Source organism: Jatropha curcas, chromosome 9 (assembly GCF_041381405.1).
Source record: "Jatropha curcas cultivar XTBG-Jc1 chromosome 9, XTBG_Jcur_1.0, whole genome shotgun sequence".
Lineage (NCBI taxonomy): Eukaryota > Viridiplantae > Streptophyta > Magnoliopsida > Malpighiales > Euphorbiaceae > Jatropha > Jatropha curcas.
The window spans coordinates 4,186,935-4,205,346 of record NC_143159.1 but is presented as its reverse complement, the minus strand read 5'-3'; the positions used below and the strand labels follow the sequence as shown (position 1 = coordinate 4,205,346).

General features: G+C 32.9%; 2 protein-coding genes across 4 annotated transcripts; both read left to right on the top strand.

The window, feature by feature from the left end:
- Nucleotides 1–3,361: 3,361 nt before the first annotated feature.
- Nucleotides 3,362–9,531, top strand: LOC105630760 (phosphoenolpyruvate carboxykinase (ATP) 1). Its single transcript, XM_012212702.4, has 13 exons — nt 3,362–3,520; nt 3,619–3,894; nt 4,005–4,189; nt 4,457–4,610; nt 4,734–4,818; nt 7,060–7,160; nt 7,426–7,724; nt 7,874–8,047; nt 8,153–8,218; nt 8,406–8,584; nt 8,679–8,848; nt 8,927–9,095; nt 9,185–9,531. The coding sequence occupies exons 2-13, from the start codon at nt 3,632–3,634 to the stop codon at nt 9,326–9,328; spliced, it is 1,989 nt and encodes a 662-aa protein (XP_012068092.1). The 5' UTR covers nt 3,362–3,520; nt 3,619–3,631; the 3' UTR covers nt 9,329–9,531.
- A 1,023-nt stretch (nt 9,532–10,554) lies between these two features.
- Nucleotides 10,555–14,993, top strand: RIN1 (P-loop containing nucleoside triphosphate hydrolases superfamily protein). 3 transcript variants are annotated; one of them, XM_012212705.4, is made up of 13 exons: nt 10,555–10,736; nt 11,042–11,234; nt 11,547–11,730; nt 11,887–12,018; nt 12,126–12,275; nt 12,512–12,667; nt 12,866–13,000; nt 13,332–13,397; nt 13,486–13,592; nt 14,106–14,220; nt 14,304–14,395; nt 14,496–14,565; nt 14,689–14,993. In XM_012212705.4, exons 3-13 carry the CDS (start codon nt 11,587–11,589, stop codon nt 14,776–14,778), a joined length of 1,257 nt encoding a protein of 418 aa, XP_012068095.1. In that variant the 5' UTR covers nt 10,555–10,736; nt 11,042–11,234; nt 11,547–11,586; the 3' UTR covers nt 14,779–14,993. The 3 variants fall into 3 exon arrangements, with proteins under 3 accessions (XP_012068095.1, XP_012068093.1, XP_012068094.1); XM_012212703.4 differs by having other exon boundaries at nt 10,556–10,736; nt 11,542–11,730; XM_012212704.3 differs by having other exon boundaries at nt 10,558–10,736; nt 11,542–11,730; nt 14,121–14,220.
- Nucleotides 14,994–18,412: the final 3,419 nt, after the last annotated feature.

The following is an 18,412-nucleotide window of genomic DNA, read 5'->3' as shown; positions in this document are numbered from 1 at the left end:
TTGTATCATCTCCAAATAAACTCATAATTTTTCATACAGCCATAAAAAAAGAGTATACTTTTTTTCTTTTTTATTATATATATTTATTTATCTAAAAAATAATTTTTAGAAATTATATCCAATCAAATAATAAAATGCAATTTTCTTTTGTCTTAACACAGGTATTCCGAGCCTACTGGACTAGAGAATTAAATCCTGCTTGTATCAGGTCAGCCCAAAAAGAGATAAAGTGCTTCCAGTGAATATTTGCTCCATACACAAGGATTGAACCCCCAACCTCATCTAAGGGAGAAAAGTATCGAACTATTCATCCAAAAACTCGTTAGTATAAAATGTAATTTTCGAATTAGCTACGACTAAAGCTATTTTAGGATATTCTAAATTTTATTAATGACAGATATAGAAAATCTCATTATTCATCTTATTCCCATATTTATATATAGTATAGATAAATAGTATAGAAGTATAGAAAGGTTGTTTAAAATGTAAAATAATAAATAAAGTAAGCTCTAATTATTAATTATTACCCATGTTTCATAATATTTTTCAGATTTGAGAATATAATTTATTTCAAAATATTTGTCACATTTGTGGTTTCAAGGAATAATAAATGTTTTTTTTCTATGTTTTCCTTTTGTATATGACCAATAATTATTACTTCAATTTAATGGTTTTCTTGGAGACTTAATGTAACACCCCTTCCCGGTCCACCCGTAAACCCGAATGAACCGGACCGAGACGCTACAAACTGGTTGACTGTATGGCCTGACATGCTGAAATCATAATGTATGTTGAATATAATAGCATGCTGATGTTGTATACAAAAATAATGTAATTTATATTTACAAAACATGATACTAGTGTCAAAATGAAATGGGCCAAACTGTGTGCCCTGTACATGCCATGAAAAGGATAGACAAAAGATACACATCCAAATGAGTAGCTACCCTGAAGACTGAGTCTTCTACAGATGAACTGCAGCAGTTGTAAGCCGACTCTCTATGGTCCAAACTCAGAGCCTGCGAGTTAAACAGGTAACTCGCTGAGCAAATAAAGCTCAGTGGATATCTCAACATATAAAGAAACAATTAAGCACATACATGTATAGAAAGAACCATGTAAACACATATGGCACATATAAGCACACACATCATGATACTTTCATGATACCTTAATTATCTTTTGTACTGTTTATAATACTGTATAATTCATGAAATGTTATATCAAGATATCTGTATGGCTCCATAAGGTTATAGTGAAACCGAAGTGATAAGAAAAACTGTATGAAACTGGATGAATACTGTATGCTTGGCTGCTATGGCCCATATATAATCATATCCACTCAACGGCCTGTAGCCGGAGTATCAAACTGTATGAGGTGCAGATCTGCTATCCTATGTCGCGACATAGCCTTATCTACATGGTTTCTACCTAACCTCAATGGAGCATAATGTTGGTACGTCAATAATATAACTCAACATCATATTAATAGTTCATAACTTCATAATTCATAATGTATATTTGATTTCACATCATTTGCATGCTTGCATGTTGTTTTGATACATGTTCTAATGTTGTATTTTGGTGTTAAAATGATTGGAGGCATATAAGTGAAGCAAAGGAATACAATTGCATTGAAAATGAAGTCCAAAAGTGCATGAAAACACAAGTCGCGAGCGCGCTTTGCAAAGTCGCGAGCGCGTAGAGTGCAAAATGAGAGACAGTGAGTTTCCAGGCCAATTTCGGGAGCGCGCGATGAAGGTCGCGAGCGCTTACAGGCCAAGGGCCAAGTACGCGAGCGCGAGAAGTGCCAAATGAGAGTCAGAGAGTTTTAGGTGAAAGTCGCGAGCGCGCATTTGAAAATCACGAGCGCGAGAAGGCAACGCGAACTCGTCATGCGATTCGCTCGCGCGCTTCGCGTTTTCCAGCCTGCACAGTCTGTACTCTTTTGGTCATATCTCTCAATATACAACTCCGATTTGGATGATTCAAAAACCCATGTAAAGCTAACACATAGAGGAACAAATAACTCTTCTATGACACTTCCTAATTCCATCATTAAATGGGGGTCAAAATCAAGATGAAGTTACTGGTAAAATTTCCAGCAAAACCTGTTTCAGCATAAACTCACTATTTACTTCATTTATTCAATACCTCCCCTGTTCTCCCCTGTTTCTCACCATTACCAGTCCTCCCACTCAACATGAAGCAATATTATCTCATTAGCAACACACCACACAAATTCTCATGCAAAGAAAATGGTAAAGGAAAAGAGATATCAAACCTTTGCTCCAAAAAGCTTGAGCTCTTCTTTAACTTCCTTTTTCTACTACCTTTGAACTCACTTCACCTATAAATAAGAATTCTTATGAATTCTAAAATAATAGCACCAAATGATTCAATCATGAACTTAAAGAATGTTTACTTACTTGGATAGAAGAAAAATTGAAGTTAAGGCTTAACTACCATTAAAATTGAAAGGAAGGTGGAAGAGGAAAGGTAGAAAATGAAGAAGATGAAGATAAAGATGAAAAATGGGAAAGTGAAGTGATAATCACGGGTAGGCCATCAAAAATCAAAGGATTTTATGTAAAACTTCCTAACTGGTACCTCAATTAGCAAAAGGCTATCACTTAATACCCAAGCTTGATCTTTTAATGCAAATAAATCCTCACCCATATGCTTTGATCTTTTTCTCTCAATCAAGTAACTCCACTTATAAACCCATTTTACCCCAACCGGGTTTGGTTCAACTCGACTCAACTCGACTACTCAACTCTATGCTAAGACTCGACTCGGTAGGATGTCACACTTAATATTAAATTAAGGGTAATATAGTCGATTTATTTGTTGTAACTTAAACACATTTAATGATTTTTTTAAAGAATGTAAAATTACAAATGTGACACATGTGACAAGTATTATAGAACAGAAGTAGTAACAAGTAAGTTAAAAACTAATACAATACAATTAAATATGTAATAGTATGTAAAGATAAATTTTTAATAACTTTTTGAAATTAAAAAAAAAATAATAGTGATATATGGTAATTAATGTGGGGCAACTAACTGATTACTTAACTACTTGACAGATTTTCCAAACCATAAAATGACGAAATCAACTACTATACGCCACTCTATTTTCCATACACAAGTATCGTCCTTATCTCCATTATTGGATTTCTGTTCCTTTCGAATTCTATTTCAATTTAATAAAAATAAAAATATAAAAAACTATGTTCATGACCTCCTAACCATGGTTAACTAAAACCCTGGTAAGGTTGCGTTTGCGGTGGTCTCTACTCTCTAGTGGAAGAGAAAGCCTTTATAAATGAGGCGATGAAGCGCCCCAGTGTATCACTGCCATTTGCCCTGGCAAAGAAGCCTCCCTTTCTTAACGGTTTCCCTCTGTATCGTATGCAAAGGGAGAAACTTCCTTGTCTCATCACTGTCAGATCCTTATCTTCATTTTCTCTAAGCTTTTTCCAGAATTTTCTCTCCTTCTTATCCAAACAAACCTGGTTCGTTCTCCTTCTGCTTTCACCTGTATATTATTAGTTGTAGGTGCTTAATTATGTAATGGTGACTCAATTAGTTTCTCTTTATTTTTGTTTCGCAGAGAGAAAATTGCGATGGCGGATACAGAGAATGGAGAATTCAGCTTTAAAAGCAATGCAAGCGGACGCCATGGCTTGCCTAAAATCACGACACAGAAACCGGCGAACGACGTTTGTCACGACGATAGTGGACCGACGGTGAAAGCACAAACAATCGATGAGCTTCATTCTCTTCAAAGGAAGAAATCGGCGCCTACGACGCCGATCAAAGGTGCACAGGTTCCTTTCTCTCCTAGGTCAGAAGAGGAACGGCAGAAACAGCAACTCGAATCCATCAGGTGATTAATTAATTAAAACATTTGATTTTTTTAAAATTTTTTTTTGAGAACAGGAGAATTGAAATTAAGAAATGATTATAGATTGATGATTTTGAATTGTGCGTTTGTAGTGCATCGTTGGCATCTCTGACGAGAGAAACAGGTCCTAAACTGGTGAAAGGGGACCCGGCGAGGAAAGAAGGGCAGACAGTGTCTCATTCTCATGTGGCACATCCCTTCCTTTACACTCCTGCTATCAGCGTCAGTGATAGCTCTCTAAAATTCACCCATGTCCTCTACAATCTCTCTCCAGCTGGTATAATTAATTAGCTTTTGTTTCTAAACAGAGAGATAAATTTAAAAAATAGATAAAGTAAAAAACCTTTTAGTTGTTTTTTAATTAAGAAAAGGAATATATTTAGCATTTTTAAGCAAATTGATTACATTTATTATATTGCTAAAAAGGAAAAAAAACATTTTGTTTGTTTGGTTTAGCTATAGCTGAAGCTGATAGCTACTGAACTGACATGAATTTAATTTCATATAGCATGATATTGATTTATTGGGAGTTTCATTACTGTAGAGCTTTACGAGCAAGCAATTAAGTACGAGAAAGGTTCATTTATAACATCAACTGGTGCCTTGGCTACTCTTTCCGGGGCAAAAACAGGGAGGTCTCCAAGAGACAAACGTGTTGTCAAGGATGAAACTACCAAAGAAGAACTTTGGTGGGGAAAGTAAGTTCTTCTGCGTAATTTGAGCGCGCGCGCACACAAATTATTTCGTCTATTGCTAATCAAATTTATTATGTCTAACAAAATGTTTGATCTATTCCTTAAATGTATCAATTTCTTTTGCAGGGGCTCACCCAATATTGAAATGGATGAGCACACTTTCTTAGTTAACAGGGAAAGAGCCGTTGATTACTTGAACTCATTGGAAAAGGTATAAATTACTTAATTTAACCTTTTAAAATTTCGGTTTCCATCGTCTGGCCTCTATATATATTTCATTTCATGGATATTTTAAAATCTCTCTTTTCGTGATTTGAAGGAAATATATATATTTTTCAGTCTTTTAAATTAAATTACCAAAAACCTCTCACTAGTCAAACTTATCCATTATCAGCACTAGATTTGATTAAATCCCAATTGATCGCATTGCCTTTAAGTTGCAATTTTATCTTACCAAATATTTGACTAATATAGTTAGATATTTAAAATTCATCGGAAGGGATGATTAGATTTTGTTAATATATTTTTTTCGTTTCATTAAAATTGACATTTTTTTATATTTTATTTTACCTTAGTTTGAAAGATTTCAAAATTAAGAAAATTTTAATTATTTACTATTTCTTTTAATTTTACACTTATATTTTAAGCATTAATTATTTGGAAAATTAATAAAGTGTGCAAATAATTTGTATTTTTTTTTTGCACACCAACACATAGTTTAGTAGTAAGAGTATTTACGATTTAATAATAGATTCAAGTTTGAGTTCCCTTTCCAAATACTTCAAAAAAAGTTGCAATTTTTTTTGAAAAAAAATTTATACAATTGAGAAAGTGTTGATATTAATGAAATTAAAAGGTGCATATCAATATATAATTTAGTGCAGTGTATTTACGATCCGGTTTGAATCTCTTTTCACTAATGGAAAGAAAAAAAAAAAAAAAAAAGAAATTGAGGGAGTAATCATTAAATTCAGACGCATTAGCTTGGTGTGCATATTCCCGTCCATTCCTACATGTAAGGGACTGGGTCACTTCGCGATCGTACCTCGTTTAATTTGGGCTATAACAGTTGTTCACTTTATTTTTCATTTTTCTAATGATGATGAATGCTTATTTGACCTTTTCTGTGAAGCTGACGTGACTAATTCTTATGTAGTGGGTGTTAGAGAGATACCCATCTGTATCTGCAGACACATGTCCAAATTTTAGTCTATGCCTGAGAGCGTTATAACAACCTTACGCCGAGGAATCTCTCTTATGCTTTCTGGTTCACAAGATCAAGATCTTTGTTAATAACAATAAATTTTAAAAAATATGAAATTTTTATAATTCGAAACATTTTTATAGTTTTATAAATTTCAATTTAAAAGTTATTCTTAATATTACAATAAAAAAACAGAACGTAACTAAGTTTTAAATTATTTTCTGAAAACATATAGAGTCTAAATTCATTACGGTCGTATGAAATACACGCCTTACGTCACGGAATTTTAAATTTAGAAGAAACTGATCGATATAAAGAAATATGAGGCCACAAACATGGTTAACCTGGAAGAATACCTACAAATATGTGTAGCAATCCTAAGGAGGACCTCAGGGTTTTCACAGTTTGACATTCTAACAGAAGCCCATGACTCATTTTTTGTCGTTTTGCATATGATAAAGATATCATGGCCCGGGATCACGTGTTCTATGCTGTGTCAATCGATTCTAACAGTATTGCATGTAAGATTGGGACCTGATACTTAAAATTTATTGAGGTGGGATTTTATTGTTTGGTGTGCCTTATCCATCCTTGTTCGCATTCTTTTCAACTATTGGATGCACAGGATGGTCATGAAAAATCCCGTTAAGGTTAATGGTAGTGGTGTCCCTGTACAGAAAAGAGTTGGTGTTGTGTCTTGTCTGGACACAAAACTTTGATGCACTGATCACAAAATTTCCACTAACTGATACAACACTAGATTTTTATGCATAAGGTCGTGGGTTTTCTAATCCTGTCATTTTTGTGTGTCCATCGGTGCCCTCTTTCTAGTTAATTGGTTGTGCACTTTGAATTTTGTCAAGTAATAGCTACCTGACAATTAGTTGTTGATTTTAATTTCCTATTCTGAGTCGAGCTGTACTCAAGTTTTTCCAATGATTTAGCTCTATAACTAAAATGATTTCCTTGTATATATATATACAATACAAAGGTATATTTAATGTTGGCTTAAAGGATTCTTATGGCTGTTGAACTTTTTTTCTGCTTTATCAGTTAAATTCCAGACTTCTAATTAATTTGAGTGAAGAGCTGACTAAAAATGATTCAATCTGAGTAACTTCAAATGTTTTCATGTCTAAACTCACAAGATCCAGTGCAACTATATATGATCCCAATTATGGGGGTTTAATTTTTTGTTCAAATCTATAGTGAGTTTGAGATATGACACTGGTAAAATCTGCATTTCAGGTCTTTGTAAATGATCAGTTCCTGAATTGGGACCCAGAGCACAGAATTAAAGTTCGTATTGTATCTGCCAGGGCATACCATTCGTTGTTCATGCACAACATGTAAGTAACGAGGCCCAAGTACTAAGCAAGATTTTTAATTTGACAGATTTGATCAGAGTCAATGGAGAGAAATATGCAAGCTTTATTAAAAGATTTACCTCAGCATATTGTTTGCCATTGCATATACATTTGAGCATTAGTGGGTAAAGATATTTAATTTTTTATGTCTAGAAGAGAAATAAGTAGCCAAATAAGAGGCCAAAGTATAACAAAAATGCAATAATATAATAGCATAGTGTATAAACGATAATCGGGTGGGTTACAGGTGTATCCGACCCACTCCTGAAGAGCTGGAGGACTTTGGAACTCCGGACTTCACTATATACAATGCGGGGCAGTTCCCATGTAATCGTTTCACCCACTACATGACTTCCTCGACTAGCATAGACCTCAATCTTGCTAGGAGGGAAATGGTTATCCTTGGAACCCAGTATGCTGGGGAAATGAAGAAAGGTTTATTCGGCGTAATGCATTATCTCATGCCTAAGCGTCAAATTCTGTCCCTCCACTCTGGCTGCAATATGGGAAAAGATGGGGATGTTGCCCTCTTCTTTGGATTATCAGGTACAGTATCATTGGATCATCATTCTTGCAGTGGAGAGCAAGCAGCTACCAATCGATGCATGCCTTTTATGATCTCTGCCTGATGATCTATTTTGTCACATCAAGTCTTTTTGCTTATAAATTCCCTTTTCTTGATCTCTTTGTTACAGGTACTGGAAAGACTACTCTGTCTACTGATCACAATAGGTACATAATTGGGGACGATGAACATTGCTGGAGCGAAAATGGTGTCTCAAACATAGAGGGTGGTTGCTATGCCAAGTGCATCGATCTTTCAAGAGAGAAAGAGCCTGATATCTGGAATGCCATCAAGTTTGGAACTGGTAACTTTCTGATCCATTTTTTAGCTTGATTGACATCATTTAAGAATTTGTTTAGCTTCGTTTGATGTTTAACTAGTGATAATAAGATTTGCTTGTGCATTGCAGTGTTGGAGAATGTAGTATTCGATGAGCATACTCGAGAAGTAGATTACTCAGACAAATCTGTCACTGGTAATAATGAATCTGCAGACATAAAGAGTTTCTTTTGACTATGCCATTAATTAAGTCCTAGTTTTTACTGTACTATAAACTGCAGCAACGGCAAAAGGATTTTTTTTTTTTTTTTTTTTTTTTGAATGGGCCTCAAGCACTTCAGTTACTTTCTGCTAAACATCAATTTGGCTCTTAAATGTTGCAGAAAACACACGGGCAGCATACCCAATAGAGTACATTCCAAATGCTAAGATACCATGTGTTGGTCCCCATCCAAAAAATGTAATCCTTCTGGCATGTGATGCGTTTGGAGTTCTCCCACCTGTGAGCAAGCTGAGCTTGGCACAGACCATGTATCACTTCATTAGTGGTTATACTGCTCTGGTACTTGCTAAACCTTTCAGTTCCTTCAATACACTTCGAAGTGAATCACTAGCAGCTTGAAAAGATGTTAATTATCGTCCCCTATTCTTAATAGGTAGCAGGCACAGAGGATGGAATTAAGGAGCCACAAGCAACATTTTCAGCTTGCTTTGGTGCAGCATTTATAACGCTGCATCCTACAAAGTATGCAGCCATGTTAGCTGAAAAAATGCAGAAGCATGGGGCTACAGGTTGGCTTGTCAATACCGGCTGGTCAGGTGGCAGGTCCGTAACTTATTAACTTGACGCATTTAAATCTTCCGTTTTTAGTTCATTTTATAAATTCCATAATTTGTTTTGCAGCTATGGCTCAGGAAGCCGTATGAAGTTAGCATACACTAGAAGAATCATCGATGCCATACATTCTGGGAGACTCTTGAAAGCAAACTACAAAAAGACTGAAGTGTTTGGGCTTGAAATCCCAACTGAGATCGAGGGTGTGCCTTCAGAAATCCTGGATCCTGTTAACACTGTAAGCTTCAGCTTGCCTTTCTTTCTTTCATTTTATCAAATCTTTTTCAACCTTCTTTCAGACTTCATGTGAATTTTTCCGAATTGTAGTGGAAAGACAAGAAAGCCTACCAGGATACCCTGTTGAAGCTGGGTGGTCTGTTCAGGAAGAATTTTGAAGTGTTCGCAAATTATAAGATTGGAAAAGACAACAGTCTGACTGAGGAGATTCTTGCAGCTGGTCCTATTTTCTAAACAGAGTGCTTTCACATTGATGGATCGAGTAGTGTGTATAAATAAGAAACTCTGAATTCATAAGCAGCTTATAATGTTATTTGAAGTTATATATACTAAGATAGTTTTTAAAATTTAGGTCTGAGCAGATTGGTTTCGCTGTGTTGGGATTATAGTATTTTAAAGATTTTTCAAACGAGTGTGATTCATTCTTTCTTGTTTTAGATTTCTTTGCCCTTATTACTGGTAATTTCGTGACTGAAATTAATCAACTTCTAGCAGCAAGAATTATCGCTTATAGTAAGAAAGAAACGTAAATCAATGTGTATGCGTGTATGTATACGATTCTCCTCATAAGCCCCATAACCATGGGCCAGGGCCTTGCATTGGGCCTTATCGACGTTCCTTCTAGATAAAGCCTGTGATGCTAATTGGGCCAAATTTAGACTCAGGTCAACAAATATTGATTAAATTATCATTCATATAAATAATCTACAAATTTATAAAAGATTTAAGAATTGTAGCTTGAGTATTTTTGTGAACAGCATCATGCAAGGAAAGCGATAATTCCATTGATCATGGGTCTAATAAATTCTTATTCATATATTTTTATTAATCAAAATAATATTTTTGATAATGTTACATTCACCGACAGATAATTTTATACTTACAGCGTCTAAATCTTTTATTTTCATATTTTCCTTTTTTTTTTTTTTTTTGATAAAGTTAAATCTCATATTTTCTTTGTAACAGAATAATTCTTTTCTGTACTTATTACCCTCTCCTTTTTTATTTCAAGCGGCTCTTATTACTTTGGTAAAATATGCCATCACACCTGCATGCTGCATCTAAGTTTCTTCTTCATGACATGGATACAAAGAAATTATAAAATTTTGTGAAACAATGAAAACTTAATTAAATTCCCATTTTTTTTCCTCAGAATCATTTTTCATGCTTATTTTAATATAATTTTTCTCAAGATCCTTTTTTAATGATAATTAATTGTAAGGCATGCACAAAATTATATACATTTGATTCACTAATTGATAATGGAAATAATGAAAATTAATTAATTAATTATGTACCCCAAACTAATCTATATAGCTTCGATCAAATTTATAAAATTAAGTTTTGATTCGGGTTTAGGGTTCGGATTCAGGGATGGTAGCGGGTAATTTTAACTTTTTTCGATGACTATTCCCTTATATTATTAAAAATTCATCAAGCCTTGAAAAATTGCTTGCTGAGAAGTGAGAACCTCAAAATTCGAGTATTCCTATTACTTAAAGTTATATGGTAGAATACAGTTTGAAAAAAAAAAAAAAAACAGTAGAAAACACTCTTAAACCCTATTTCTCTTTCTCCTTCACGCATCTCCGAATACTTTCCCTACCCACCATCCTTCTCCTGCAAAACCCTCAATCGCATGGTAACAAATCTCAACCCTAACTCTAATTTCTCTTGTCTTCTCTCTGCTGTCAGTCTTGTGTTCTTGATTATTCTTCATGATTAATTTGTGATTTTTTTCTTTAATTATATAATTGTGATTCTTTTTTTTGTTCCTCATTCAGTTGTATTGTCTTTTTTCGTTTGATTATTTATGGAACTCAAGTAATGGGTTTTTATGATACTCTTTGTATTGTGAGTTTTTCGCAATTTTATAAATTATATTTTTACTATTAAAAAGCTTAAATATGTCTCACTTTAGATTTTCTCTGTACTCGATTTTCTCAGAAATCAGGAATTGTGGAAATTGGAAATTTCTTTCACTGTGCATTTTGCGGGTGGCTGTGAACAATAGACATAAACTACACAGAGAGTAAAACCCAAGAGATAGATGGACAAGGTGAAGATAGAAGAGGTGCAATCCACAGCAAAAAAACAGAGAGTCGCCACTCACACTCATATCAGAGGCCTTGGAGTAGAGGTATCTCTATATATCCTTTGTTCTATATCTCCTATAATCTTAGGTTCTTGTTTTTAATAGTAATTTTTGAATGCAAACTTTTAAGGAAATGCATGCCTTTGGTAAATAAAAACTTGCAAATGGGTTTCGAACGTCTGATTTTTCCAGCTTCTACGTTGATATAATGATAGAAATTGGTAGGCCAAGATAGTTAATTGATATGTAAGATATATATTAGGTTATTGAATTCATTTCATTATTTCATGGACTCAACTCTATTTGATTGCTTTATCACCTTTTGGGTCATTCTGGATCTTTTCTTTTCTAGCCCAGTGGAAAAGCAATACCGTTGGCTTCTGGCTTTGTGGGTCAAATGGAGGCAAGAGAAGCAGCTGGTCTTGTAGTTGATATGATAAGGCAGAAGAAGATGGCTGGCCGTGCTCTCTTACTGGCTGGTCCTCCTGGTACTGGAAAGACAGCTTTGGCCCTTGGAATATCCCATGAACTTGGCAGTAAGGTATAACTAACATTTTTTTCTCCTTCATAAGTTTTTGAATATTCACACTAGTTTCTTATGTTTCTGAAAAGAATTCCTTATATATTAAAGAGCTTTGGATAGGTTTAGAGTTTTGATTTCAAATGGTTAACTTACACAGTTGTTGTTTCTTTTCAGGTTCCATTTTGTCCAATGGTGGGATCAGAAGTGTACTCATCAGAAGTGAAGAAAACTGAAGTCTTAATGGAAAATTTTCGAAGGGCAATTGGTCTACGTATCAAGGAAAATAAAGAGGTCTATGAGGGAGAGGCAAGTTAAAGTTGCTCTAGTTCCTTGTCAAAACATCATCATCATTTTCATCTTAAGAACATTTTAAGTTGGTCCCAGTTTGTGATTTTTTTCCAGTCTTATTCCAGGTGACTGAACTTTCGCCAGAAGAGACTGAAAGTGTCACAGGTGGCTATGGTAAAAGCATTAGCCATGTAATTATTGGGCTCAAAACTGTCAAAGGAACAAAACAACTAAAGTTGGACCCAACCATCTATGATGCCTTAATCAAGGAGAAGGTAATGTGTTCTAGTATATTGCTTTTGGATGTTCAATTGTTATGCATCTTAATTTATATGTATAAGACTGTTATGAGCTATGTGTAAGCTTGCTGCTCTTTTTTGTCTAATTGTGGAAGTGCACTCGTGTCATTCATTTATTCTCATTGGGTTTCTTGTGCTAAGCTGCTTTCGTTTTATTTACTCTTTCCTTTTCAATTTAGTCCCTTGCAATACCTTTGTCATACAATTTGCAGGTAGCTGTTGGAGATGTTATATACATTGAAGCAAATAGTGGAGCAGTTAAAAGGGTGGGTAGAAGTGATGCTTTTGCTACTGAATTTGACCTTGAAGCAGAAGAATATGTCCCACTTCCTAAGGGAGAGGTTCACAAAAAGAAGGAAATAGTTCAGGTGTCTTTTCTCAACTTTTCTGGGAGAAGTTCTTCATATATCTTTCATTCCATACACTCATTAAGTCTTGTTGGCGGCAAGTCGCGGTACTTTTAACTGGCCTGACATCACCTTGTGAAGGATATGTCATCTAAAAGATAGGAACTCAGGTGGATTATGAATTTGTTGCTCTGACCTTTATAATTTTCTTGTCATCAGGATGTAACCTTACATGATCTAGATGCTGCAAATGCAAGACCTCAAGGTGGGCAAGATATTTTGTCTTTAATGGGTCAAATGATGAAGCCCAGAAAAACAGAAATTACTGACAAGCTGCGACAGGAAATCAATAAGGTTCAACTCTTTTGCGTATACCAGAGATATTTATTCACACAAAATGTTTTCTACTGGAAAGGTTATATGCAAGGTTTGCCACTTAGGAAATGCTCAGACTTAGTTCACAATTTATTCACAATACGACCTTCTAGGAATCTTAGATCTTAATACAGTACATTTAATATTATCTTTGTGTTTTAAGCACTAATGAATAACTCTCCATATTTGGTTTGTAAATATTTAATTTGGTTTTATCAGAGGTGGCTTGCTCTACTGTGTTCCTAATATTCAGGCTTCCAAACTTCTAATTATAAAGGAACATGTTGCTGAAAAACTTTATTGATGGCAGGTTGTTAATCGATATATTGATGAAGGTGTTGCGGAGCTTGTCCCTGGTGTTCTATTCATTGATGAGGTTATCTTTTTTTCTTTGTTTCTCAAATCATTTCCACATCTTATCCATTTGCAAATTTCTTTTGTGTTTCTGAAATTACAATCAATAGGTACATATGCTGGATATGGAGTGCTTTTCATACTTGAATCGCGCTTTGGAAAGTTCATTGTCTCCAATAGTAATATTTGCTACAAATAGAGGAATATGTAATGTCAGGTATGAAGAATATGTGTGTATATTTTCCTTATGTACTATGGTATCTGGAACAAGCTTCCTTATGCACTATGGTGGTGAGACCAAGCTTGTTCACATTTAACTATCCTGTTTCCCCCTTTTGGTGGCTCTTCAATTTGTTATTTATTACTGTTATTGCTAAGGACGAAGTGGTTATTTGCATTTCTCAAGATCTGCCTGTACATTGAATCGGTGAATGTAACTCAACCATGTGCTTGTGGCATAGCACTTATGATTATCCAATGACAGTCTGTCTTATTTCTACCTGTTGTTTTTAATGTTTCTTTCCCCTGTGTTTTCGAATAATGCATAAAGTGTGGTAATGGGAAGAAACAACTTATACTTTGAGAAACCAAATTTTGTAGCATGAATGGATGTCTAGTTCAGTAATATTTCACAGAGATAGATGAATATGTTTTAGGGTTCGTTTTGAGATGACAAATTGCCTTTGCGTGTCTGCTTCTGTTTAACAATGCCTTAATTTCTGAAATGAAGTGTTGCTGATTGTAGAGGTACAGACATGAATAGCCCTCATGGCATTCCTGTTGACTTGTTGGACCGATTGGTGATCATCCGAACACAGATTTATGGTCCAGCTGAAATGATACAGGTTCAAGCCTTGAATATTGATATCATCACAAGTTCTTTCATTTTCTCAAAAATGCACCACATGATGGACTCTTGTTTGGTCAGATTTTAGCAATTCGTGCACAAGTAGAGGAGCTGATTGTAGATGAGGAAAGTTTGGCATTTCTTGGAGAGATTGGTCAACGCTCATCATTAAGGTTTGGATTAAATACAACTTATTATGTGCTGCAAATCAATTCCATTTATTATCTTAAATGCACTTTGATCTTTGTATTTTTCTTTTCTTGTCCACTTCAGGCATGCAGTTCAGCTGTTATCACCTGCCAGCATTGTCGCAAAAATGAATGGGCGAGACAACATTTGCAAGGTAAGTGTTGTATCGATAAACCAGTAGCATTTATTATTGTTTGCAGTAAATTCACACTTAAGAAGGCGATAAATTGTCAAATGAAATGTAATTTTCATTACCATTTGTTGGCATAACGTACAGGCGGATCTTGAGGAAGTAAGTGCATTATATCTTGATGCCAAGTCTTCAGCGAAGGTACTTCAAGAGCAGCAGGAGAAGTACATTTCATGAATGACAGTACCGTATTAATAGGAAGTGGCAATTTTTGATTGATCAAACCTGCCTGCCTTTAATTCACACCTTGGTAGGGTTTTGCTTTAGGTTGTGGGTTTACTACCAAATCCAATCTACGGTGTGGATAAAATGTAACATTTTGCTAATTTGAAAAACCAATGTTCCTTTAAGGATGCATTCCAATGATATTTGGTTCCCAAATGATTCAAAAACCTCATGCATACTGATTTTCTTTTCACTTGCTGGCCTTTAAGTTGTTCTTGTCTGTCTTATTTTGCTCGACGGAAATGGATACCAAATGCTTAGTATAAATCAAGCAAGGCAAGACTTTTGTTATAATCTGCACACGAAATTATATTGTATCTATTCTATTGGATAAAAATAACAAATTATATTATATATTATGTAAGTTATAAAAGATGGTAATACTATTTGGTTTCATCTTTTATTATTATTATTATTATTATTTTATTTTTATTTTTTAATAATTGAAACGGGTGGTTTTCAAACTGTGGTCTAGCATATACCCAATATAAATTTTAAAAAAATTCAAAATCTATATAAAGTTTAATATATAATAACTGCATTTCATAAATTCTAGCTTTTAGATGTGTAATTTTCTATTTGTATCATATTTTACTAATAAAAATGAGACATTTCATGTATAAAATGGCTAATGATACTTTTTTTATAAACCTGATAAGCTAATAAAGCCTGACCTAACAACCAAAACTAAAATCATTTACGATTAAGTTTGAACCTATCCTCACTCCTCTATAATTTGTAATATCATTGAAGAATACTAAATTTCTTACAGAAATAATGGAGAAATGTTGCAACCAATGTAGATAACAATATATTGATCGAAGAGTACTAAATTTTCTACAAGGTAATAGTTTTACGTTGCAATCAAATATGAAACCATCAATATATACTTGACAACTCTAAACAAAAGAATCATATATATCAATTAATTGTGCATGTATTTACCATAAGCAACATGTTGTGTCCATCAAATAGTGGCATTTTTCTTTCTGCAAAGTGTAAAGCAATAACAAAAAAAGTTTCGTGACAATACGGTTTGGAATCGTGGTCTCGCATGTATTGAATATAAAGTTTTTTAAAAAAATTCAAAATCCATATAAAATTTTAATATATAATCGTTCAATTTCATAAAATTCAGCTTTCATATGTGTAAATTTCTACTTGTGTCAAATTTTTCTAACAAAAATGAGAGCTTTCGTGTCTAAAATGGCCGATGACACTTTTTTTGTACTCTAATAAACCAATAAAATCCTGAATTAACAACCAAAACAAAAATCTTTTACGTCCGAGTTTGAACCTTACCCCGCATCTCTTTAATGTGGAACCTCATTGAAGAATTCACAAAATTAATGGAGAAATGTTGCAACCAAATGCAGATAACAATATATTGATTGAAGAGTATTAAATTTCGTACAAGGCAATAGATAGATGTTGCAATCAAATATAGAAAAATCAACTTGGACTTGACAACTCTACATGAAAGAATCAACTATATCAATTAATTGTGCATAAATTTACCACAAGCAACATGTTTATCCATCAAATAACAATATTTTCCTTTCCACAAAGTGCAAAGCAATAACAAATCTTTGTTTATGGATGTGAGGAATATTACAATTCCCAAAAAAATGTTTCTGCTAAGTTTATGGATAGACAAAAATATCATTAAAGATTTTAATTTGATTGTTGAAAAGATAAAGGTAATTTAATTTGATTCGTCATATTAATTTTCCATTTATATTCTATTAGAAAAAATAAGTAATTATATTATGCATTATATGGTATATACAAAATATGGTAATAATATTCGGTTCTAATTTTTTATAACTGGAATCGGTGGTTTTGAAACCAAAACTAGTGGTTCTGAAGTCGTGGGCATATCTAGCATGTACCCAATATAAATTTTAAAAAAATTCAAAATTCATATGAATTTCATAAAATCAAGTCTTCATATGTGTAATTTTCCACTTATAATTAAAAATGAGACATTATGTGTCTGAATGGTCAAATGTACTTTTTTTTGTACCCTAGGGTCCTGACCTTACAATCAAAATATATATCATTATGTCCGGATTTGAACCTCACCTCACTCCTCTTTAATTTGTAATCTCATTGAAGAATACTAAATTTCTCGCAAACATAATTGAGAAATGTTGCAACCAAATATAGAAAATCAACATATTGATAGAAGAGTATTAAATTTCTTATAATCTAATAGATAAATGTTGTAATCAAATATGGAAAAATCAATTTGTACTTGATAACTCTAGAGGAAAAAATCAACTATATCAATTAATTCTCATATTTACCATAAACAATATGTTGCATCCATTAAGTGATGGCACTTTTCCTTCCGCAGATTGCAAAGCAATGGCAAATCAACGTATTGATCAAAGAGTATTAAATTTCTTATAATCTAATAGATAAATATTGTAATCAAATATGGAAAAATCAATTTGTACTTGACAACTCTAGAGGAAAAAAATCAACTATATCAATTAATTCTCGTATTTACCATAAATAATATGTTACATCATAAGTGATGGCACTTTTCCTTCCGCAGAGTGCAAAGCAATGGCAAATCTAAAACTCCATTTATTTCTTTACAATAAATATTTTTTATATGTCTGTAATATACTCAATCTGTTCTAAAATATAAGTCATTTTTTGTATTTATTTTGTCTTAAAATATAAATTGTTTTTAGTATTTTTTTTTTTTTGAGTAGTAAATGACATTTTTCCACTATTAACCTTATTTACATTAAATACAATAACTATCTTTACAAAGTAACTCTTGTTTGAGATATAGGATAATTTGGTCAAATTAATCTTGATTTTGTCATAATTTAGGAGAATTAATTATTTTCTTAATCTCGGTGTAAAAATCTTAAACGACTTATATTTTAGGACAGAGTGAATACATAAAAGTGAAATTGGTAGGAAGAAAATTGGAGCTAGTAAAAATACATTTACTAAGTTTATGGATCAATAAAAATATCGTTAATATTTTTAATTTGATTGATTTGAAAAAAATAAATATAATTCAATTTTGATTGTTATATAAATTTTCTATTTAAATCTAAATTCTATTGAATAAACTAATAAATTATATTATATACTAAATAATGTTATATTAAATATGGTAAGAATATAACATCTTTAAGGATTTAATTTTATTGGTTGGAAAAACAAAGATATTTAATTTTAATTGGTTTTATTATACTATTATATGATGAGAATATAATATATTTAATTATTATTTTAATAAATCTTTAATTTGATTGGTTATAATTATTTTCTACAATAAGTAACTTATTCTACAAAAAATAAATACAATTTATTAATATTTATAAAAAATATATTATAAAATTTATTGTTTGATTGAAAATAGAAAATAAAACTCCCCGAAAATATATATAAAATATAGAATTACGTAGAGCCAGGAACGGTTTGATGTTTAACAAATGAAATCTGCAAATGCAAAGATATGATTGTACTCCTACTTATTATAAATAGCCATCATGCTTTATATTATTATCATCAAATGCATTCTTCAAAAAAATTTTTTGAGAAGAAAACAAACAAA

Excerpts from the sequence above, each read along its gene's own strand:
- RIN1 (XM_012212703.4), top strand. The coding sequence starts at position 11,145 with ATGGACAAGGTGAAGATAGAAGAGGTGCAATCCACAGCAAAAAAACAG. Across the intron at positions 14,396-14,495 it reads GGTCAACGCTCATCATTAAG|GCATGCAGTTCAGCTGTTAT; the intron begins GTTTGGATTAAA and ends TGTCCACTTCAG. Across the intron at positions 14,566-14,688 it reads GGCGAGACAACATTTGCAAG|GCGGATCTTGAGGAAGTAAG; the intron begins GTAAGTGTTGTA and ends CATAACGTACAG.
- LOC105630760 (XM_012212702.4), top strand. The coding sequence starts at position 3,632 with ATGGCGGATACAGAGAATGGAGAATTCAGCTTTAAAAGCAATGCAAGC. Across the intron at positions 7,725-7,873 it reads CCTCTTCTTTGGATTATCAG|GTACTGGAAAGACTACTCTG; the intron begins GTACAGTATCAT and ends TCTTTGTTACAG. Across the intron at positions 9,096-9,184 it reads TCCTGGATCCTGTTAACACT|TGGAAAGACAAGAAAGCCTA; the intron begins GTAAGCTTCAGC and ends TCCGAATTGTAG.